The 24,386-nt window shown below is 36.0% G+C and overlaps 1 protein-coding gene across 17 annotated transcripts in view; it reads right to left on the bottom strand.

The window, feature by feature from the left end:
• Positions 1 to 24,386, bottom strand: part of C2CD5 (C2 calcium dependent domain containing 5) — a 65,533-nt gene that overhangs the window by 5,700 nt on the left and 35,447 nt on the right. For 7 of the 17 annotated variants that reach the window (XM_027726555.2, XM_027726549.2, XM_027726550.2 and 4 more), the window contains 14 exons: positions 21,043 to 21,157; positions 18,314 to 18,502; positions 16,486 to 16,677; positions 13,081 to 13,267; positions 11,882 to 12,046; positions 11,123 to 11,263; positions 8,195 to 8,258; positions 6,253 to 6,314; positions 5,697 to 5,795; positions 5,150 to 5,239; positions 4,247 to 4,334; positions 3,133 to 3,219; positions 1,309 to 1,359; positions 204 to 305 (listed from right to left, as the gene is read on the bottom strand). In XM_027726555.2, the coding sequence (XP_027582356.1) occupies positions 204 to 305; positions 1,309 to 1,359; positions 3,133 to 3,219; positions 4,247 to 4,334; positions 5,150 to 5,239; positions 5,697 to 5,795; positions 6,253 to 6,314; positions 8,195 to 8,258; positions 11,123 to 11,263; positions 11,882 to 12,046; positions 13,081 to 13,267; positions 16,486 to 16,677; positions 18,314 to 18,502; positions 21,043 to 21,157 (1,632 nt within the window). Of the gene's footprint in view, positions 1 to 203; positions 306 to 405; positions 543 to 1,308; positions 1,360 to 3,132; positions 3,220 to 4,246; positions 4,335 to 5,149; positions 5,240 to 5,696; positions 5,796 to 6,252; positions 6,315 to 8,194; positions 8,259 to 11,122; positions 11,264 to 11,881; positions 12,047 to 13,080; positions 13,268 to 16,485; positions 16,678 to 18,313; positions 18,503 to 21,042; positions 21,158 to 24,386 lie in introns of those variants that run through there. The other 10 variants (XM_039383146.1, XM_027726558.2, XM_027726553.2 and 7 more) reach the window with 5 other exon arrangements.

Genomic DNA, 24,386 nt, shown 5'->3' with positions numbered 1-24,386 from the left:
CTAGATTTGGCTTTTTATGCTACTGGTTCATAAACCCTACGGGAGCTTACAGAGACGTCAACAATGTCGGCAGTTTTCACACTCAGAATTCATTCTACACGCGATCTGCAATGCTACTGCTGGGCAGGGAACTCCACTAGTCACCACTGGGAAATCAGAGATATGTCTCAGATTATCATAACGTGGTAGAAACAGCCGCCTACTTGTCTTAATTGATCCGCGCCTTATGGTCTGAGCTTTCAGTTTAATGAGCTCTATCCAGTTGTTGCATCTGTCTGCAAAGGAACTGTAATCAACTGACGTTGCTGAAAACACAGACAGAAAAACAAAAGAAAAAAAAAAACAGAAAAAAAATATGGATGATGTCTCTTGCTCATCTCAATGCTCCTTTTGAGGAAGCAATTACTGAGAGAGAACAACCATCCCTTTTCAGGTCTGTTTAAAGGAAAAGTTACAGTAGAGGTTTGGACTTGTCCAAACCAGTATACCGATTTCTGGTGATGTCCCAGCTCTGAACCAACTGCCTGACTGGGACTTCATCACTGAAAAAACATGCAAATACAGTCATTAACGACTTATGTTAGATTAGGTTTTTTTTAATCTCAGTTTAGGTATTAAGTTCTGGCTTCTTTAACTTTATTTTAAGCCTTTTTTAATTTCAATTTTCATTGCTGTTCTTTTCCTCACAAAGAGCTGCTGGTCATAATTTAAACTTCCCAACTGTCTTTATCAATAACTAACCTACAGACTGAAAAAAAAGCTTTGGTGATGAGGATAAGAGTCACAAGCTGAAACAACACCTCGGTTTTAAACACAAATGAATTCTTACAAAACGCTGTCTTCTTGCCCCAACATCCTCCCTCCAACACCCCCTCCCATTATCATTACAATAAGAAGTAAGAGTTGTTTCTGCTATGACTTTTTGGTATTAGTTGCAGGAGTGTTTGCATATCTTTAAAAAAAAAAAAGGGTTTGCAAACACCGTTTCTTCATTACCCTGAAGAAACGGAAGGAACACATGCTAACTTCAAATTAAGACAAGCAAAACAGCTCTTTCAGGGAAATCATTTTCTGTCAGATAAAGTGGTATTCAATATATCTGACAGAGGGACACTTATTATTAACAAATCTGACTTTTGTCATTAAAAAACACATCAAAATATTACGATATCATTAAGCCACACCAGAGCATGCATTCTCAGTTAACTAGTAAACGCTTCCTGGATTAAGACACATCCAAAAAGAGTATACCAATATCCCAAGAATGCTCTTTCCGTGCTGGCATACAGCTAAATAAAGTAAACTCACCTCTCTGAGCAGCAGGAATACCTGTGTGGGAGCTTGCACCCTCCAAGGTTTCTAATAAGACAAAATTAAGTCCATTCAGAGAATATATTAAGCAGAGTCACACAGTACAGGACAGCAGCTTTCAAGAAAGATAGAGAGAGACTATTTACAAGGGCATGCAATGACAGGACAAGGGCAAATGGCTTCAAACTGGAATAGAGTAGGTTTAGATTAGATATTAGGAAAAAATCTTTCCTGTGAGAGCAGTGAGACACTGGTACAGGTTGCCCAGAGAAGTTGTGGTTGCCCCATCCCTGGAAGTGTTCAAGCCCAGGTTAGATGAGGCTCTGAGCAACCTGGTCTAGTGAAAGGTGTCCCTGCCCATGGCAGGGGGTTGGAACTGGATGAGCCTTAAGGTCCCTTCCAACCCAAACAATTCTGTGATTCTTATAAAAAAAATTACAGTACAAAATAAAAAACCACCCCGTCTATATAGTATCCTATGTGCTTTGATAGGGACAGAATTACTATAAACAATTAACTTTACCAAATCTATCTTGTAATTTTAATATGATTATTTATTAAAATTCATTATTGTATAAGGTTGTACACAAATATTTCTAAAATAACAATCCCACAGAAAAGTAGCAATATATTAAATAAGCTGCTAAGTAAATGTAACTATAATGAAAGCTCGACTCTAGATGTGAAGAAATGACAGATGGAATAGTTATCCAGCTGAAAAGCTCTAAGGCTGTGTACAGCACGATATGGAATGTGAAGAACATCAGGAAAAGGGATACATGGAAACAGGCTGCCCTCCACTGGTCAGTGCCCAGTACACAGGTAACACAGTTCACTAACAGGGACAGATACTCTCCAGTGTCTGGATATTTCTGGATAGCTCCTCTTTTTGAAAATAAAAGGTCAACAGTATCACAATGTGACCAATTAAAAGCTAAGCCCATGCAAATGCCTTAAAAAAATTGCAAAGCAACGAGAATATTATTGCTGAAATTAATATGACCTCTGAAAGTACATGTAAATGTGACAGGTACCTTTCTTTATACAACTGATGTAATGGGCAAAGAAAAGGAGCTCTTGAACATCTTAGTAAAAAAAGATTTACAGTAATTCACAGATACTAAATTTCCTTTTAGGAGCTATTTTGGTGAGTAGACAATCCAACAGTGGAGAAGGAAGTAAATATGGCTGATTTCAGTGAATGACCACCTGATTTTTCATGCAGCTGTAAAAAAAACTGTGACAACCGTTCTTGAAATGTTGCTCTATCTCAGGTAAAACAAAGCAGCTGTTTAACAGCTGAAGTGTGCTGCACTGTACAAATTATTAACTATACAAGTTTAGGCTCCTTTCACTTAAAAAAAAAAAAAAAAATCAGCATGCAACCAGTACTTGCTAAATAAAGTATTCCCCACCATGAAAACAATCACATTAATTATCGGAGGCAGAGAAGACAGATGTACTTTCCATGGGCCATTTACAGAAGCAAAGCAGTATGCAGCAAGCCTAATTATTAGGTAATTTATAACTAAGTCAAAAGACAGCAAACACCCAGTGGTTTGTAGCATTTTCAATACCCTAAGTGGAAAGATAGAACTGCTACAGGAAATCTATAAAAAACCCAATAGAATTATTAGCCAACCCATCCTATTCGAGTCAAAAAATTTGACTTCAAAAGTAAATATACCCATTATGCTTAGGTAGCAAAGAATATTTAAAGCATGTGAAAGTACAGCTATTTTAAAGCCATAGCAATCATGAAAGATCAGAACCCAAAAATCAATTAAAAACAATAGTTTAACATTCCTCCACTTAACTGACCTTTAGCTGGAGAGAATGGTTGAGAAGCAAGCGGATCAGAGCAAAGTTCCAATGGAAATTGTAGCTGTTCTTCATTATCTGTAGATGCTTCAACAATGAAAATATTCCCAATTGATAATTAACCCCCAAAATAAGATTTGCAACTAATAATTAGCAGATTCAATTTAGTCAGGTCTGACTGGAACAGATTTTTTCAGCATATGCAAATAGTTATGCAGTTCTGTAGGGACAGTTAGGTGTCTGACAATAAATCCAGCTGCAACACTGAACAGAACCTGTGTTCCATTGAACAGGATTTGATTTAGTATTTTTAGGAAAAAATACCAAGTCAATTCATGCATCTTAGTTTTGATTCTGCAGTTGGATATATGTCAGCTAAACATTACAGTAAAAATTAACATTTGGATTTATTTCACATGAAAGAAAACAATATGCTGAAGAAGTCAGCTATAACTAATGTTTTAGAAGCATATGGCTCTGTCCACTACCTAATTCCATTCCTCAGAATCTAGCATCTTTAAAATTTTGTCTGAATTCCCATTTCCAGATTGCATATATACATTTCTAGCATAAGATGGTGCTTCATTAGCAAGATGACATATGCAGATTATAGTAGTCTCTTCTACTCCCTCCATATTCCATATGCTTCACTGATCTCCAAAACCATTACTGACCTGCTTAAGGGTTTTCAGAAGGTTTTTTTCTTTAAGTATTATGAATAATTTATTTTCTACTTTCTTGAAGTAAGGGCAAAATTTGGTGCCTATAAGAACAAATATTCTCTGATGACTTACACCACATGTTTCAAAATACAATGGAAATGTTACACTGATTCTTTAGTTAAAATTAATCCAAGAAATATGGTAGATGGAATAAGGAAATACCAAATTTTATCTTTGTGTTACTGTAAGTAAAGCAAATATCTAATAGTTGATAAGTCATCCTGCTGGAGGTACATACATGAACTCTAAAAAACCCTCTATGTTTTGAAAGAACCTCCCTGTAAAACTACTTATATGTAACTGAAATTAAAATGCAGACTCATTAAGTACTGGGGGGAAAAAAAAGAAAGAAAAATACTATCTCTTTTCTTTATATGCCTCACAATATTTACCTCTTTGTTGGGACTTTTCTGTAGGGGCTTTGTTGGCTTGTAACGCTTGGTTTTTGTCATATGTAATTGCAACAGCTGTGACTGCAATCTGCAAATCAAAAATAGCCTATTAGGTAACTTAATATCTTGTGCAGTCTGCAAAAATAATTTTGAAAACAAGCAGCTTTTTGCACAGAAACAGAATACAGGGGGGAAAAAAAATCATCTGAGCATACCCATTAAAACCCTCAACAGCAGAGCCTAAAAGGTAATAGTAAGGTCTGTTGTTAGATCATATGTCTGACAGTGTTTGTCCCACATTTGTGGATTTATTCATCAGTTCTTTCCTTTTTCTTGGTGAACAGACATTAAAAAATATCACTGAAATTCATTATCATAGTATTTGTAAGAGAAAATGGTGTTTCACTGAACAAGAATGATGCTATACTTCTAAGAAAAACCAAACCATTTTGTCTAAAAATAATGAAAATACAACACATCATCTTGAAATGGCAAGGAAAAAAAATGAGACAATTACAATGACAGCAACAGGCAGAAAGTGATGCACAGGAAGTTCCACCTGAACATGAGGAAGAACTTCTCTCTTGTGCAATAGAACAGGCTGCCCAGAGAGGGTGTGGAGTCTTCCTCACTGGGGATATTTCAGAACTGTCTGGACACAATCCTGTGCCATGTGCTCCGGGGATGATTCTGCTTGAGCAGGGAGATGGGACCAAAACTGGTGAACTCAAGGACATAACGTTCAGTGAAGAAAAAGAATGAACTGTTGAGTTTTACTTCCAAATTCACCAGACATACAAATAAATCAAATCATAGCCCAGTTCACTCTGAGCAGCAAACACCAATTAAAGGCCCAGACTGCCATGCCTACATGCTGAAAGTCAAAAGCAGCAGTTCACTCACCTGAACTAATTCATCCTCTGGTAGAGCAACTGTGAAGTTTACATGGCAAAGACAGCAGGGAACCATAGATCGGAGTTTAAAATACAGGCTCTGTTGAAGACAAGATATTTGTGTTACTCAAAAAACAAATCTATGGTTTATTGCAGAGAAATTAAGAATCAAAACTCTTTTCATAGGAGAAGTTGTGTAATCATATGTCTAGTTGACATGGTGTGTGGTCAAAGGTTGGACTCAAATCTCAGGGATCTTTTCCAACCTATTTGCCTCTGTGATTCTGTATTAATTTTTTCTTGAAGAATTACATGTGTGAAAAGTCAGGACAGAATGCCAGGACTCTTTAAAAAAAAAAAATTCAAAAAGCTTTGGAAATCCTTAATATACTAAAAAGGCTGAATTTAGTTCTAGAGCAACTTACAAACTAATTACAGACACTCTGCAGTCTAATTTCAAAAAGTAATTATGAAAAATGTATAGCATAATTCAGTATAGCATAATTTTACTTTGCTTCCATTTGAACAATTAAAAATATTTAAAATAAGATTCTTACCTTCAACAGATTCTCACAGAGATCATTAAAGTTCTTATTAAGTGTTTGATTTGTTGGATTAATGTTGCTTAATCTGGATACTCTTACTGCTGTGAACATCTGAATTAGAAACAAGCACACATTTTTTTTTTTGCCAATATGAGGAAATATATTTTATCCAATATATTAAAACCAAAACAAATTCATAAAGAAGGAAAATAATGCATAACGTTATCATACTCAGTACCTTGTGCTAAGTAACATAGCCAACAATCTGTTTTAGAGGCTTCAAAATCTAGCCAAGATCTTAATGAAGTCTAAAATCTTGAAGTTCATATTTACTGTAATTACTTTTGTATTAGGTTCTCTGTTAAACAACAGCACTGAAAAAAACCTGAAAAAACAGGTTCTCATACCCTGTTTTTCTTACCAAAACACTACTTTTATTTTCAACCTAAGGGTATCCTTTTAATTTATCTTTGAAAAGTAGTGCTCTCGAATAGATATTTAAATTACTAGAGCATATTTCAACACAATTAGCAAAAAGTTTCAATTTTCTTTGAATAAATAACCTTACTTGAATTTCCGGTGTCCAGTTATTTATACCAGGCATAATTTCCGTGTTGCAACTGTAAAAACCTGTGAAGAAAATATTTGGGAAAGTCTATTTTATACACTGACATATAAAAATACTTCTAAAGAAACATGTGACCTTAATGTTTTGCAAGTATTTTCCCTCATGTAGTTTTGAATATTGAATAACACACCAGAAATGAGACTGACATTCAAAAAACAAATGTAGTATTCTTGAAGGGAGAGCAAACACCCAAAATCCACAACTGCTCCACCTAATTTCTAATAGATAAACCATGTACAAATGAGGAAATTTATTAACAAGGTGTGAAAGGAAAAGCTGAAAAGCCAACCTTTGACAGACAGCATAAAGATGCTGTAAAGAAACTACCTAGAGACTGAGTGCAAATAAACAGCACTTAAAAAAAATAACTAATCAGCAAAGTAAGAAAAGTTATAAACAGCAAATAGGCAATGCTGAAAGTCTGAAGATATAGTTAAATAAGCAGAAAAGAGGCCCATCTGGTAGAGCCAATATAAAAGCAAAAAATAAGCTAGAAAAGAAATTGTGTAGCAGCTTGAAGAAGATATAAATATTAATAGATTTTCTTTCAGAACATCAAAAGCAGAAATTATATGAAAGAATCAAGTAAGATATGGAAAAAATATGAAGAGATGATAACACAAGAGCAGAAAACATGTCCCCTTTTTTTTTTACATCAGTGTTCACCACTGATGTAAGTAGAGCTTTCCACAATAGTGGAAAACCAGTCTCATGTTTATTTTCCATCAGAGAATCCATCTTAGAGATGTGTCTGAAGGAGACAAGTGGGCAAATGAAAAATAAAGATTCATATAAACAAGAGAAAAGGCAAAAAAAATCTAACAGCTGACTAAATGGCATTGAGCTCTTAACTTAAACTTGCTCCATTCCCAGAGGAGAGGGTTCTTTAATCTTCAAGTAGTGAGGAGCTCTTACTGACTGGGATCTACTAATTATTTGCCTAATAACAGATATCTATTTTACTGGCCCACAGCAGCTATTCCAGAAAAGGGAGTTAATGGGCAGAAGGAAAAACAAGACACTGCAGAGGAGCTGAGAAGGCTTTCCTAAGGAACAGTCATGGCTCACAAGCTCTCAAGAAGCATATAGACAAAAGATCTCTGACTGAACCAGCCTGCTTGGGACACCAGAAAGCACATGGTAAGTTCCTTCACCAAGGACCTCCTACCAAACTAAAAGAATGAAGTGTCATTGAAGGAAATGCAATTATTATAAGACTTAAAAAAGAGAGACAAAATAAACTCTCCATTTTCACAGTAGAGATATCTGTAACTCAGGATTTTATGCTTCAAGCATATTCATAACTTATCTGCAAAAGAGGATAAAATGAGATGACTGCTGGTGGCCTTATTTTAGGGTAGTAAATTCAACTGCAGCAGGACAATGGATTATCAATGAGGAATAAAAGATTTGGTGGTAATAATAGATAACTATGACAAGGATGGTTCTGAGCTCAACAGGACTTAAAATTATAAACACTTATACCAGTTATTAGAAAGGAAACGGTTTCTTGCTCAGGAGAAACATGGGGAAACTCACAATGACAACAAGGAGGACAAGGACAACCCAATGTCCAGAGCAATTTCCATATAATGGACAACTACATTAACCTCTTCTCCACATCCAGAAGTTCCATCAGGGAGGGTATGACAGAAATGTATACATCCACAAATAGCATAAAGATGATTGATATATGGCAATAATTAGTTTTCTGTTCTACTTTAATTGATTTGAAACCTAAAAATTAGTCAGTCAGTCCAAAAATCTTCAGAAACAGTAATATTTTCAGTTCTTGTGGCATTTTTAAAAATAACTTTTAATAAAACTAGTTCCAGTTTTTCCTTTTCTACTATAAAGTAGAAAAACAAGGTTTAAACTATACCAGAAGGTGGTGGAACATCTGTCAGTAAAGAATGTACGTCTTCCATTGCATCTGTATCATCAATCTGTAAAAAGGAATAATTGATGAAAATCACATTGCTGTGCCAGTAAGAAGTCTCAGAAAGATGTAAATATTCTATCATCAAAAGATCTATATCTGGCAGCTTGGCTGAGATTTTTGAAACAGATTCTATGAACCAGACCTCTGAATCTTAACTAGCAGCCTATGATATGCTTAACACTCAAAAAATAGTTCCCTTAATTAGACTGTATAAAGCTATGTGCACAGAATACATAGAAAAGTGCAGTAGATAATAATATAAAGAGACTTTATAAAACAATTTAAAATACTTAACAAGGTTCCACATAATAACTCACAGCTTTTTCCAGCTAAGCTGTATTACACTGATGTGATTATTCTTTGCCTGTCCTAAAGACACATGAAAATCTTCCCAGCATTTTAAAACCTTCCTTAGAAAGAACAGCAGAAAATGAAATGGGAAAAGGTGAATTTTGGGACTATTATTTTTTCCAATCCAAATAACCTCTAGTTCATCCAACCTTATTTTAGATCAGACTGCTACGTGCCCTGCTACCTTCTGTAAATATTCCTGTCATGTGTCTTTAGGTTTATTCTGCCTTATTGATCTGCAAGAGATCCAAGTTTAACCTCTGACTTCTAACATTTTCTTGCAAGTATTTTGGAAATCATTTAACTCCAGTATTAAAAGGTTTTCTGTCAGGTATTGTTTCTCCTTGTCCCTCTCCAAGTAAGAGGGTTTTGTCTTTTTTTTTTCTTTTTTTCCTCAAAAACTCCCAAAAACCCCCAAATAATAAAAAAACCCAGACAGCTTTACTTGTCACAATTGCCTTCCCAGGACCTCTTAGCATTTCCTCATCACAGTGAACTTTTTCTTACATATTTCCAGTGAACAATGATTTTACTCTTCAAAGGTCAGTCAGGAGCCTAATTAAAGCTTCTGAAATATTGTTTCTGACATGCAATCTCTTAACAAAGGCAGTAGTAAATGATTTCACAGGTAAAAAAGTCTTTTTTTTCTATAAAGACTGAACTACCAAAACACAGGGATGTATATTCTAGGACCAACATATTCCTTGAACATCAGATCTTATTTTTCTTGCTAGCATTAGCACTACTTTTATGCACTCTATAGTACACTACAGTGTACTTAGATTTTTTTCCCTTCCATATGGGGATCTAGAGCCCATACTGGAGTTAATAAGGCAGAAGGAAGAATTCTCCAAAACTGTAGAAAAAGAGCTGAACTCTGCTTGTTGTATATAATCATAGAATGGTTTGGGTTGGAAGGAACCTTAAAAGTTCCCCTGTTCCAACCCCCCTTAAACAGCTGATCTTTGGTATAATGTATCACACCTCATGAGGCAACTGGACAGAAAAAGTATGCTGAGTTTTTGTTATCACTGCCTGTCTTCTATTTGACAGCCTTTACAAGAGAAATGAAGGCTGGGCTTATGTTTTTTTCGAGTATTTAGTAGTCTTTAGGTTGTTTTTTGGGTTTTTTTGTTTGTTTGTTTTTTAATGCCTTACAAAATCCTCTATTTTTCACAAAGGCATTCAACCCCTTTTGCATTTAGCAAAGTATTTTCTGATTTTCAATCAGAAATTTTCAATCTTCTGCCTCAGAGAGCATCAATCATAACTTTTGTTTTGAGGAAACAATTCTGCTCCTGTCAGATTAAAATCAAAACCCTGTTAAGACCAGCTGCAAAAAACACTTGCTGAAAACTGTCCTCTTCCCTTTTTACTTTGAGAGTTAACTGGCACCAAAGTTACTTTTAGGGACTTCCCAGTTTACTTTGTAATGCACTGGAAAACCAAAGAAGAGCAGAAGCACAAAGCTATCTGAATTTATTATACCAAACTCTCCCAACCTGTTATTTTTCCACTCTCTTTTTATACCTCTGTTTTCAAATGAACTGCTGTTACAGCACTCTCTTATTCTCCCTATCTACAACTTTTCATCCAGATTACTTTCTATGAAGATGGTGATTTGTGAAGATTAACAGTCTTGAATGTATCTTAGGCTGCAATTACAGGCTGTAATTTAAAGTGTTTTCTTAGCCAGGGACAGGTATTTGTAATACCTGTATCTACAGGATGATCAAAACTCTAGCCCTTCTTTAATACTTGCCTACTTTCCTTCAAAACTGTACAATGTTAAAATCACATCTTTGAATTTTAGTGAATAGAGAAGTTCTTTATCTACAGGTGTTTTTCTTTTTTCTAATTGTAACTGTAGAAAGAATTGGAAGGTGTTGTTGGAAGCTATGAATTCTTTAACTGTGAAGAGCATCAGCTGAAATTCAGAAAAGCAAGTCTTCTTTTATTTGCTCTCTTGACACATGCAGTTTTTTGAATGCTTTTAATACCACCAGTTCTGGAAACTAATTATTCTGAATATTCAGCTATAACAATAAGAGCTTTGAAGGCGGAAGAATATACAAGCTTTTTTTTTCTTTTTTGCTAAATTGGGACAACACAGAACCTCAATGTTTATAAAAATATACTTAAGTTTTTGATCAGTGTGATCTGCTGCTTGAAGCAGGCAGAAGGGCATTTCTTAACGGCTCTTAATTATTATTCTAGATATTGCTACATGTCCATGAACAGCAGGGCAATCTTTTTTCAGATACTGTCCCTAGGCATAATACAGCTGTGCTTTAAGTGAACAGAAAAAGAAAGACAAAGCAAAATCCAATATTTGACAATTTCTACTGATACAAAACGGAAAAAAAATTACACAATTTAAGAAGTGTCCTTGGAGACGAGTAAGAAAACTGGTGGTTTGAATTTCAAAACCACCACAAAAACTTCTCTCAGTTTTTTTTTAATATATATTTGAGGAGAAGAAAAGTATGAACATGAGTACTGAAAACGTTTAATCACCTCCAAGACAAAAGCATCCTTTTTCCCATGTGAAAGGTCAAGCTCTGTAACTTCATCAGAGCTTTCTGACTGGGATCTTAATAGCCTGGAACGTTGTCTTGGCTCTGGAATGGGAGACCCTATGATTTCTTCAGGTAGTTCCTAAAAAGGATATAAGAATTAGCAGATGTACTACATAGCTTAGAAATAATTTCAATCAGAAACAACTTGTTAACAGTTTTAAGAATCGGAACACTCTGAAAATAATTTTACTGTGAAATAAATCTAAATAAGTACAAACTGATTTAGAATTACAGAATCACAGAACAGAATATCCTGAGTTGGAAGGGACAGGTTACCAGCACAGGTCACTATTGTAAGCTTCTTATTTAAATTATGCCTGTACTCATCTTGAAAAATCTCGAAGATTGAGATAGTGTATGAAAGTTCCTAGCTGAGTAAAAAGTGCTAGGGATTTCATCCAAGCCAAGGCTGAGACCGAATTCTTTTTAACATAAAAACCCCACATAATATGACACAGATCTGTGAAACAGCCTGGCTCACTCCCAGAAGTTACAGATTTCTTCAGGGTTCTTTTGGCTATGGGGCTGAAGAGATCTGAAAAATCCAGTAGCTTCCCAAAATACAGCTAAAAAGATCTATATCTCTATTATAAGGAAACTTATGTTCAATGATTCAGTCGCTAAGGAGTCATGGATATACACCGTGTGTATGTTTGATTCAGATTGTTTTATTTTTAAGAATGAAAGATTTACTTACTGGAGGATTAATCTCATAAAGTTCCTTGTTTTTTGCTATCGTGTCATTTATTTTCTTTTGCATATGAGATATGTGCTGCTCATAGGTGCCATCATTTGGAGTCTTCCCAGCAATCTGAATACCCCCAGGTGCTGGCAAAGCTGCTAGATAAACACCTGTTGCAGACTTTTAAAAAGTCATTAAGAAAAAAAGACAATTACATAAGGATGTACTGCTAACATCTGCAGATAAAGTTTTCCATAATGCTCGTGCTGTAACAGACAGCACTGTGACATGCACAGCACAGCCTCTTGCCACAATAAATGGATTTCTCTCTCCCATTCACTTATGAGGAAAAAAATCCCACTTATGAAAAAATCCCACTACTCTTTCGGTAAATTCTCTCCTTCTCATGGGATTTTTCCATAGTGGAGCACTTCACTTACCTAAAAATTCTGAAAAGACTAAAAATTAAAACCTCTGTCCCAGGATATTTTGCATAAGCAAGTGATGGTTTTGAGGATTTAAAACTTGACCCAAGCATTTATAGTGTCACTGAAATTGTGACAATCCTATTTCTATTTACAGAAAACAGATCACTGAAGACAAAAAGAACATACAAGCTTGTCAGTATTACCCAAACACCCTCTGATGCAGGAAGTAGCAGCACATTTCACTATTCTAACCCAACATGACAGAATGGGGTTAGAAAAATACTGTTAATGAACAATTCTTGACTCTAAGACACTTCCAATCTATCACTTATTTCTTCAGTGCCATCACAGAAGAGGCAACAAACCTTCCTCTCGTTGGCAACTAACCAGAAGATTTACTGAGACTAAATCGACCTTACTTGTCATGGAACTGTAATGCAATTTGAGAAACAGGGGCCTCTTTCACAGGACCTTTAAAGAACACAATCATTTTTCTGAAATTTATGCCATTAAACCATTTAAAATCTCTTTTCCTCTCATCCCCTTTCTAGTATTCTTGTCCCCTAACAAGGTTTCAAGAGATTTGCATCTTCCTTCTCTGCTGATGAAAGACAGTCTGCCCTGATTTGACAATAGTTAGACACCTTGTTCCTTTCCATCAGTTCATTTATTCTTAAAATGACATTTTAATATCTCTAGTCACTCCGAATTCCACAACTCTGCTATGTCTTCTTGAAAAAATACTGTAAGAAAGCCAAAGAATCTGAAGATTCAAACTGTACTTACTGCTAACCCCATTAGCATATTTTCCCCCACGGTGATCTGGATTCTCAGCCCAAACAGAGCATTCATTCCTCTCAGCTTCAGTTTATTCATCAGCTGTGTGTGCACTTCATATTCCATAAATGGCAGGAGGTTACTGATAGAGGTTGCATTTGCTTCAGCTTGAGCTTTCTTCTTCAGGCGGCATAACCTGAGAACACAGAGCAGCACGTGAGATCTGCAGGGATCAGCAGACACAGAGTCCTAATGGGCTAGTGAAGATTCAAAGTCATCACAGGGTGTTTTGAGTTCTTTCCTCATCGTGTAACTGAATACAATCAGTTTCTTTTTACTGTATTTTAAAATCCAGTAAAATACTACATTCTCATCAGGAAGATCAAGGCAGACTGAGGTACCGACTCTCAATAAGCAAGGTTTGATTTTTAATAGCAACTGTGTTATATTAAACTGCATTCTATTAGCATTTAAAATGGGTAACATAAAAAGTAAACTTATCAAACAGAACAATACATAACTTTCAGCAGCATTCAAAAATATTCCTTATCAAAGCAGATTATCAAGCACAAAAATTACAAATAATGTATTTTTTGCAAATCACTGAATGATACCTCATTTCTTAAAATATGCTTAAGGACTGTTATCAGACAGAATCAACACTCATCACACAGGGTTTCTGTCATAACAGTCTGACAGCATAGAATAAAGATGCAACATTAAGACCTTATCTACAGATTCCTGATAAGCATCTACTGAATGTTTGGCTAAACATATTAACACTCCTATTACATAGCAGCAACTCTTAAAAATTTGCCCTGATCATTACAAGGCAAATTCTGTAGACAAACACAGCTCTCCTGCTATTGCAAGTTGTCTGGTAGCTGTTAAACACCACCATTATACCTCCTCAAAAAAAATTATTTCAAGGGATAGTTCCTGCAGCCCTTTTCAATTAAGCCTCAGAACTGATGAGGTGTATTCTTTTGGATTGCTGCAAGTGTAAAACAAAATGCCAGTTCTTTACAAGAACTCCTTCAGACTGTGTAATCTGAAAACTTGTATTTTCAGCTCTGCTTTGAGTAAGGCCCCAAATGTAAACATTCATTTCTCTTGCTGCAAACCTCAAACACTTCAGGTACAAGCATAGGAAATTACATCTACTGGTAGAACTTTTAAAATTCCTATTAATACAGTTATTGAAGACACACACTGGAATAAAGAAGAACAGCCCCATCCAAGTGCCCTCACAGCTCAAGCATTAACCAGACTGAAAGTACTTATCTTGAAAGAATAAAAGAAAGAGTATAGCAATTCCATCTCTGGCTATATTATGTCACTCTTTGGGTTTAGTCCTACAGGCTGAAATTCAAAGCCCACACCAGGGATACTTTCAGAGAGAAATTTTGTTCGAAAGGAGCACATGCCAACTGTCCATTTTAGTGATACAAATGAGCAACGCTTTCTTCCATGGACCTCATTTGCTACATGATCAGGAAAACATACTAACTCACCAAACTGTAACAAGCTCATCTCAAAATAGCTTTCAGTTTTGTTGGGTTTTGGGGTTTTTTTTGAGCAATGGGAATGTTTTAAGAAATGAATTCTCGAGAAAATGACACATCTGCAAGTGCTCCAGAGACATATTGGGGACCACTGTTTAACACAAAGTAAATTTGCAAAATGGTGCTGAACACAGAGTTTAAATCATAGAATGGCCTGGGTTGGAAAGGACCTTAAAGATCATCCAGTTCCAACCCCCCTGCTGTGGACAGGGACACCTTCCACTAGACCAGGTTGCTCAGAGCCCCATCCAACCTGGATTTGAACATTTCCAGGACTGGGGCATCCACAACTTCTCTGGGCAACCTGTTCCAGTGTCTCACCACCCTCACATTAAAGAATTTCTTTCCAATACCCAATCTAAAGCTACTCTCTGTCAGTTTGAAGCCATTCTCCCCTGTCCTGTCACTCCAGGTCCTTGTAAATAGTCTCTCTCCATCTTTTTTGTAGGCTCCCTTCAGGTACTGGGAGGTCACCCCAAAGCTTTCTCTTCTCCAGGCTGAGCAATCCCAATTCTCTCAGCCTTTCTTCCCTCTCTCTAATCAACTTGGCCTCCTCTAGACCAGCTCCAACAGGTTCATATCCTTCCTGTGCCCCCAGAGTCAGATGCAGCACTGCAGGTGGGGTCTCACCAGAGCAGAGGGGCAGAATCACTCAGAGCTTTGGCCAGTCATGTCTTGAAAACGCCCCAAAGATGGAGGCTGCATAACCTCCAAGGCAATCTACCCCACTCCCTGACTGTCCTCATGGGTAAGTGGCTTTTCATGCACTCTGAATCTCTCTTGCTTCAATTGGGCCTCACTCTGCCACTGTGCAGACCCTGGCTACACATGCTCTATAACCTCCTTATAGATACTGGCAGGCTGTTATTAAGTGTCCCTAAATCCCTTCCCTCTCCAGACTGAACAAGTCCAGCACCTGCAGCTTCTCAGCATAGGACAGGTACTCCTTCCTCCCTTGCTGGCCCTCCAAACTTGCTCTATCATTTTCTGGTGTCTGTCCTACTCTCAGAGAAGGACAAAAATGAACAGGTACCGTATTGGCTGGTTGCACTCACTGTGGTATAACAGGCAAACTTGAAGAAAATGCAGTCCATCATCCCCTCCACATAATGAAGAGGTTCAACTGGACAGGTCTCACCACAGACTCTTATACTTGTCATGACCATCTAGGTAGGTTACAAAACATAAATCGCTACTCTCTCAGCCCAAACATCCAATCAGTTATTTATCCACATGGCTGGCCACCCATACAGATTGTACATAGCTGGTCCTTCCTTCTTTCCCACTTTTTTCCCTTTTCCAAAGTCAAAGACCACAGCATAAAACAGGACACAGCCAACAATTCCACAGAGATGATGTTCAGTTATGGACATCAGCATGGAATTAACACAACTGGCTGAAACAGTTCATTCAGGTGAACCTGCCTACAGCAAGGGAGTTGGAACTCAATGATCTTCAAGGTCCCCTTCCAACTCAAACAATTCTATGATGATTAAGTTTCCAGTGGAAGAGCTGTATCTAACCATTTTAGCAGTCCCAAACAGCAAGAGAAAGCATGAAAAAAGTTCACATCCAGGCAGAAAAAATGTAACAATCCTCACTGGCAATTAAAAACAAAAGCAGAACATTTAGCAAATGTTTATCAACATGGGTAAGTTCACAGATGTCCATCAACAGAGGTGACACAACATAGAGGGAGGAGTAGGCTGTCCTCCTCTTCCTTCTCCTGCTCCCTAATACCTAGCAATTCAACATAAAAATATGAAGTTTGATGACATACTGGATTTTAGCAACAGGAATTATTAGAAGGATCTCCAAAACTTTACTAAGGAAACATTTTGATAGATACCTGGCTTGAATAAGACATCCCTTCCCAATAACTATTGCTTCTACTGGAAGATCAATTGTGGTGAAAAGGACATCAGGAACTTTTTGCTTCCTGCAGTTGTAACAGTAAGTGAGGTGAGCAGGGAATGGCATGTTCAATTCATCATATGGTATATGGCAAAATCCACAACCTGGTGGTGAAGCTTCTTCAATCCTAAAAATACATTATGGAGAACATACTTAAAACATCTGCATCTTTTTAACAATGATCAGTAAGTGCATGTGTATAAACACTACAGACACCTACTTAAATTATACACTGCAGCTCTACTCTGCTCCATTATACCAATGTGATAAGTATTACATTATATGAATTAGAAGAACACAATTAGGTTAATTGATACTAGCTAAAACACTATAAATAAAACTTGCATTGAAAGTTGTTATGCAGAGATTGAGAAAAAGCACAACTTATATAAACCTAAAACATTACTGAGCTGCCTTTAGGCATAACTCCTAAATGTAGTCCATGGTACAACAGTTGGATGATGAATTTGCTGTACCAAACACGATGAAAAGTCTCTTTTACATTGACTGTGTCCAAAAACCTACACAAACTCAATGAGCAGAATATAAACAACAAACCAACCATCCTGAGAAGCAACACAATATATATTAACATTGTGAGAAGAAGAGCAAGATTATTTCCTAAGATAAGGTATTAGGTAAAACTTGTTATCCACTTAAAACACTTAGTCCCACTCCCACAAACAATACCCAGGAATGACCACCATAAAAATATGACCAAGGAAAGCACAGGCTAACTGCACCACTGCAGATTTATTCTGTTTCATATAAACAATTCTCAGTGATTTTGAAGAGGTGCTTAAGCAAATCTGAAAGATTTGGAACATTATTTATCATAAGACTTTGGCAAATATATTTTGTCTCAAGCATTAGCTTTGTCTGTTGTTTTACCTTTCTTTGGCATTTCTAGTCTATGCCAAGACTCTTAGTAGCACCAAAATACATATTTTGATAAAAGTACAATTTCCTTTATATTATAAACATGACACTTCTTTCGCTCCATCATACAGTGACTACAAAGACAACTATTTTTGTTCTGGCTACAATTTTTAAAAGTCTATCTACACTAGAAGATAATGACCAAGAAAGTAAAAGAATAATAAATAATACTACATTGGCTGGTTTATTATGAAAAAAGTAATGAGAATGCTAAAGTGTAATAAATAGCCTTGCTTACAGGCACAATAATCCCTTGAAATATTTAAACACTATCCTGATGAACACATAATAAGTTACCAGTATGCGTTAGTTAATTTAATTATTTTTTCCCCAAAGTAATTATTTGGCAGTACCCACTCTTAAATTTTATTTGCAAAAGCAGAAACAAATGGAAACTTCATGTTTGTCCTTCAGTTTCATGATTTTGTTCACAAACTTCAAATAAAACATTTTGTAATAATCTGGCACCATCTTTGTCTCACAACCAAGCTATTTTATCTCCCATGCAGCTCTTAAATAGTATATACAGAGCATATATACACATATTACAGCTACAGCTGCTTTTGGCTTATGTATTCCATCAAACATCTGTCATTTTTATAGTGTGATATAAAGTTGAGAAAGATACCTGAAGAGCAGCAAAGAAAAAAAACTGAGTTATGATCTGTGTTAGTAGTCAAATGTGTTACCTTATTCAGACTGTTAGAAATAAAAACAGAATATCTAATTTGGTGCAGAGTTCCATTACTTCTGTGGTTGTTGTTGTTAGTGAAAAGCAGTAAAGTGGTTGGTCCCGCATCCTGCACTGTAACACTGTAACCTACCCTAATAGAGAAGAACTATCTTGGCTCTGAGGAAAAAAATCAACCTCTCCCTTCTCTGACCCTATGGAAAAGAAGCCAGGCTGCCATGACAACCTTTGTTCCAAACAGCCTTCCATGGTGCCATCCTGAAGGAACCTAGGGTTCAGTACAGCTGCTGTGCCAGACGCGGACAAAATACAGACCTCTTCACTATAAGAGAAAAGAATGACAACAACGTGAATTCCTACTACTCAGTGATGATTTCTTCTAGAACTATTAGAGTAAAAGGCTGGTACAAAAGACTCCATGAATTTAATATTACTATTAATTTTGTACATTTGTGCAATTTTATCCATTCGATCTCACCAACTCTTCTGGCATTTAAACCATCATATAAACAAGAATGAGAAGAACTGAACTGAAAGACTAAAGAGCTTTGACCTATGTTATAAATAACAGAACAGAACAGGAAGGCTAACCAAGTTTAAGTATGGTTTTCAGTTCTATGGTTAACAATGGTTCTATGGTTAGCAAACCAACAAAAGCAAAGAAACACTAAAAAAAACCAAAAAACCAAAAACCAAAAACCAACCCAGAGTGTAATTGTTTACCAAAGTAAAATGGAAGCTGAGAGTCTCATCATCTTATGAACATTCAATTTTCAAAATGAAATTACAACACAACACTGACAAAGGTGTTTCTTGGAGGATAAGAAGTAGCAAAACAGTAAAAACTGTGTATGAACAACTAGAATAATGGCAAATATAGCATGTAAAGTAACTGATAATACTTATTATTTAGGAGTGTTAGAGCTCAAACTCAGATCTAAGAGTGTTAGATCACAGAGCTTTTAATATTTCTCAAATTGTTAAATAAGAAACAAACCTGTAATATTCAGTACTTAAAATAGTATATTAAAGAAGAATATGGAGAAAAGTTTCCCCACATTTCCTAGTATTATACATCTGCCTTTTTAATCTGTTGTTTCTCTTTCCAGAATAATTTTTCACACGTCTGGCAGACCAGTACTTACACACAGAGGCTTGTGCTTTAAGCATGGAATAAAGTTGAACTGGCAAATAAGCATGGGAACTCTAATAAACTATTTCATCAGTAACCAAATACTACCACACTAAATTCCTTAAAAAGAATGAAAGTGTGAAATAACCCAATAGCTGATTGCCTACCTACACTCTGTATACTCTTTCCCTGTAGCTTTTTACAATGAGATTGACAGCCAAAGGAATAAACTTTTCATTTTTTGCAAGTTCATCCCTCTGTGATGGAGTAATTCTGAGATAAATATGGTCTTTAATACACCAAGCAAGACAGGACATAACCAGACGAGACAACACAAGGAATACAAACCATGCCTTGTCTGTAAACTTCTTTTCTTTTTCTACTCTAAATGCAATTGACTTTCAAAAATTGTTTTCAAGTTTTGTGAAAGATGAATATATTCAGCAGTTGTTTTTTTTCTACCTGCAGCGAAGCAATACATGTGAAGGAGCAACAAATGTGAAGCAATTCATGTGGATTTCAGACAGATGCTGTGCTCTCACTAAAACACTGTGTAACTCTGTATTTCTTTCTTCAACTTTTCAACTGCAAAGTGAAAGTTTGTACGTGTGAAGGAGCAACAAATGTGAAGCAATTCATGTGGATTTCAGACAGATGCTGTGCTCTCACTAAAACACTGTGTAACTATTTCTTTCTTCAACTTTTCAACTACAAAGTGAAGTTTTCCAGCTCCTCTCTTTAAAAAAGCAAATCTTTAGTGTTTTTGTCTTTTAAAGTATTTAGGCAAAATCAGCTTGACAGAAAACAAATTCAGATGTCTGAATTTGCTTGTTCCTTTCATAAGGCAATTCAAAACAAATAGTGAACCTGAGTACTTTTGTTTTATACTACCAGATACCCTTGCCCAGGTAGCTCTTCACAGACGACTTTCCAGAGCTAGAAAGAGACTTTCCAGTGTCTCTAGGGGTCAGAGAGAAGGACAATTGGCTAGATAAACCCCAAATTATTTCTCCCAAATTCCAAGCCTCTCACAAAGTTTGTTATTAAGCCACTAAAATACATAAGACTGGAATTTTTCTTAGCCAAAGGAAACACAGTAAGACAATGGAGTTTTGGAATTCAATCTCACAAAGACTACTGCAGAGCTGCAGTTTAGTATGTTAAACACTGCTGTAGGTCTGAAAGACAAAAATAATGACACACATTTTCCAGAAAGAAATACAGAATATTTACACCTGAAATATTCTACATCTATCAGGCAGCATATTCTCCTTTAACTTACAATTGATGCATTACAAGTAAAAAATGCCTTAAATTTGAAGTTTGCCATTCAAGTACTGGTCTGCCAGTTGTTACCTAATAATGAAACTTCAATACATATACTTTTGGGGAGAGTCTTAATTATTTAGGCAGATTAGGCTTATAAAACTTTGTAGATAAATTAACATTGTTACTACAAAAGCAAATATGTAGGTTTTATTAAAAAAAAAAGTAATATAAAAAAGTAATAAAAACCCAAATCAAATGTTTTAAAAAAAGAAAAATCCAATACTGAAATCTCAAAGTCACTTAAACTCTCTGAAGTAGGTATACTAAACAGGTATAGTATAGTATAGTAGGTATATTAGGCAGTACCAACAACTGTGCAGAAAGAGTTAATTTTTAATCCACCAAAGATGCAATAACATTTTCTGTGGCATTTTGAAAATCAAATCATCATCATGATTTACCAAATGCTAGTTGATTCACTGTAGCCCACTACAGCATGACAACCCAATGCCTTGGCATGGGATTTTATTTCTTGTCTGATTTCTGCCCACCATGCATCTCGTGTCTCTGGTTCATCTGAAAGACAAAGTATAAATCAGTTCACTATTCTGCACGATGTCAACATAAAGTTTCATGCAATTAATCTGAAAAGTCAGATTTTTCATATTCAAGTATTTTGTTGTACCTGGTCACTTTTTATTTCCTAGCTATCACACTTCAACCAAACACTAATGGGACTTTTTCATTAATTTCCTTGTTTATCCCCCACGTGAACAGGTTCTGACAAGATGGATAACACCAAAATACTGTAGACACTGTTCCAATCTCTGCCTACTTGAAGACCACACTGTCAGCTTCCAACAACAGGTAACTTGCAATAAAGCATCACAGATACTCTGTCATACTGAAAAACTACTAACAGTAACAAAACAGTATTTGTTATAGTAAAGTAATATTTTATTTGGCTATACACTTGACGTCTTTGAAATAACCTCAATAGTTTTTCCCATTTCAAGTAGTTCTCTCTCTATTAACGAGATTTTAAAATAATTTGTTAAGACTGCATCACTAATCAAACAGACAGTTCTGTGGTACTTCTAACTTTGAGAAGAAATAGGGATTTGAAACTAATGTATATTTACAACATTAAGCAGTACAAGATATATGTTGACTATGCATTTGTTGGTGCTTTTTTTGCTTCAGTATCCTGGTAACTTCACCTTTCCCTGTCCCTGCCAACGGATTCTAATTACCTTTATTGTCCTGGAGGTTACATGTTAAATGTATCCTGTCTGCTTTTCTTGAGCACTACATTAAAAATATTTTTAAAGAGTGCTGCTAGAGTAAGTTCATGCAATCCATTTACTTTAACTGCTCAGCAATTAGTTCCCAGAACTAAAGCTCTTGTATCACAAATTTTTTTACTTATGAAGTCAACAAATATTGACATTTACAATTACAGTTTATCAGCTGTTTCTTCTATCAAAATAGCTTACCTGTACCAATGAATTTAGTTGAAAACTATGTTAATTGGATACACAAGGGGAAAACCAGTAACAAACAACAGGCACTCAGTTGCTACCAAGGGTTCTGAGTAGAGAGATTCTTATACAATTTCCCTGAAGTCAACTGAACTTTGCACAGATACAAACTTCCAGTCATTGATATCTCCTTGCTGAATCATAATTTACAATGTCAAGGTCAAAACCTGGGATTTATTTGGAACCAATTTTGTACTATCAGGAATATTTATCGTGTATGATAACCCCATATCATACACTAGGTTCTCTGACAACATGACAAAAAAAATGAAAGATGTAGATATACACATAACTTGAAATTTACTCAAACAAAAACATTGCACGGCAAGATGTACTCATTCATGAATTTGCCTCAATTTGCATTTAGAACTAGGCTTTCATCTTTCTAAAATAAACTAATGATCATTTTCTAATTAAAAGGAAGAGCACAGAGGTATGTATTTACATTCAACTACACATAACTTTAGATATCAATGTCGTGTAACTCACAGTATTGCACTGACTAACAGCAGCCTGGGTGCCCAGACTGAAGTTTATCCAACCTTTGCTTTAAGAAACGAATGCTGAACAGAAAAAAAACCTACAGTGAGTTCTTAGGAATGTTCTCTGCAATTGACAAAAATATACACATTAAGACACAAACCAAAGGGTTTCCATGAACTGATATGTTTCATTATATCAGAGATCACTTGAGCAGGTTTCAGTGCATTACTGGTAGAATCTCGAGATGCTGCACTTCACACTCTCAGTGTGAAATCACTGTTTAAACCCTTTCACTGACTGGGAATATCAAATGCTGGAGATGATACTCAGTAATCCTGACTTAGATGGCTCAACCACCTGCTGGCAAGGGCTCACACTTCAGCTTCCAAAACTGAGAATCACACAGAAATAACCCATCACATCACAGGGTTGGAGCTCCCAAGCTCAGCTCTGAGAACCATTTGTGGTACCCCAAATAGGAAGCAAAATATCTTCTCGTTGGTGTGTGCATCTCTGGACAGAGGTTGTTTCTGCTGCCACCAGGTAGCAGCAGTAGGGTTGGTTGAATGGAGCAACTTTGGAAATGGATTGTAAGACAAAAGCTGCATCTGACAAAAAGCAGAGCTGTATGGAAGATATAAGACCACAAGTACATTCTGCAAATGTTATCTCTAACTCTGTTTGGTGGAATGGAGCAATTCCTCCTTCCCTCTCCAGTCATAGAGTGGAATACTGCTTTGATAAGCAACATGTTTCTCTCTATAACCTAAAAGTGTAAGTAGTAAGAAAAGTGGTTCTCTGACCATGCAGAACAATTCTTGCTCAATGAGACTTGAGTACAGGCAGCTGGTTATAAACACTGACTCAACAGTCACACCAATTTTTGCACTTCACAGAAAAACACCTGCAAAGGAGAAGTAACCTTTTTCTAGACAAAAAAACCAAAACAAAACAAAAAAACCCAAACAACCAATTTTCTAATTCATAACTTTTTATACCTTTAGGTACCATGTGGCAAAAACTGCTCCTGCTTGTCACCAATGACCTTTCTATGACAAAGAGTGCAAGAAAATGTGAAGTCATGATGAGAGTGAGCAACAGGTGAAGTGACTGAGGATGAACAGAGAAAGTGCTGTGAAATAAAGATAAGATTGCAGACAAGAATATGACATATTGAAAAGGTGTGATGTAGTCACAGTGAAAACTGAAATGGAATGAAATGTTGAAAGGAAACAGGTATGCTTGAGGGGAACAGAAAAGGTAGAAATAGTGACGGGTCCCAAACCCTATGCAAACATTTAGCTTTCCTACACAAAAATTTATAGCTTAAATTATTAAGTTTAGGAACAAGTTCCTAATTTTCTCACCCAACTTATCTACCAGAAAGCCTCATCATAATGGAAAACACATACTGTTGTGAAGTTGCTCAACACTACATCTTCTGAAAGCAACATTTAACCCCTTATTCTGAGAATCTCTTCAACATCAGTAGTACAAAACTATTAACTGTAGTAATATAATGGAGCATTTTCAATCTTATTATAGATAAGAACAATTTTCCAGCCATTGTGTTCAGTGTAAAAAGGATCAGGCTCAATATATTCAAAAAAATCCAGCAATTTATTATTGCACAAGATCAAATATTTCTCTAGGAGTCATGCATAAACAAGTGTTAGTAAAGAAGACTTGGACCTCTCCATATCACATTTAAGTAATTTTTTTCTTCCAGAAAGAGGCCAAAAATACAAATAATTGTGTTTATATATAAATACCGTACATTC

The sequence above is a fragment of the Pipra filicauda genome, unplaced genomic scaffold (genome assembly GCF_003945595.2).
Source record: "Pipra filicauda isolate LSUMZ 115617 unplaced genomic scaffold, ASM394559v2 scaffold2_size9829703_pilon, whole genome shotgun sequence".
In the NCBI taxonomy this organism is placed as follows: Eukaryota; Metazoa; Chordata; class Aves; order Passeriformes; family Pipridae; genus Pipra; species Pipra filicauda.
The sequence above is the reverse complement of the archived record's forward strand: the minus strand, read 5'-3'. Positions and strand labels throughout refer to the sequence as shown.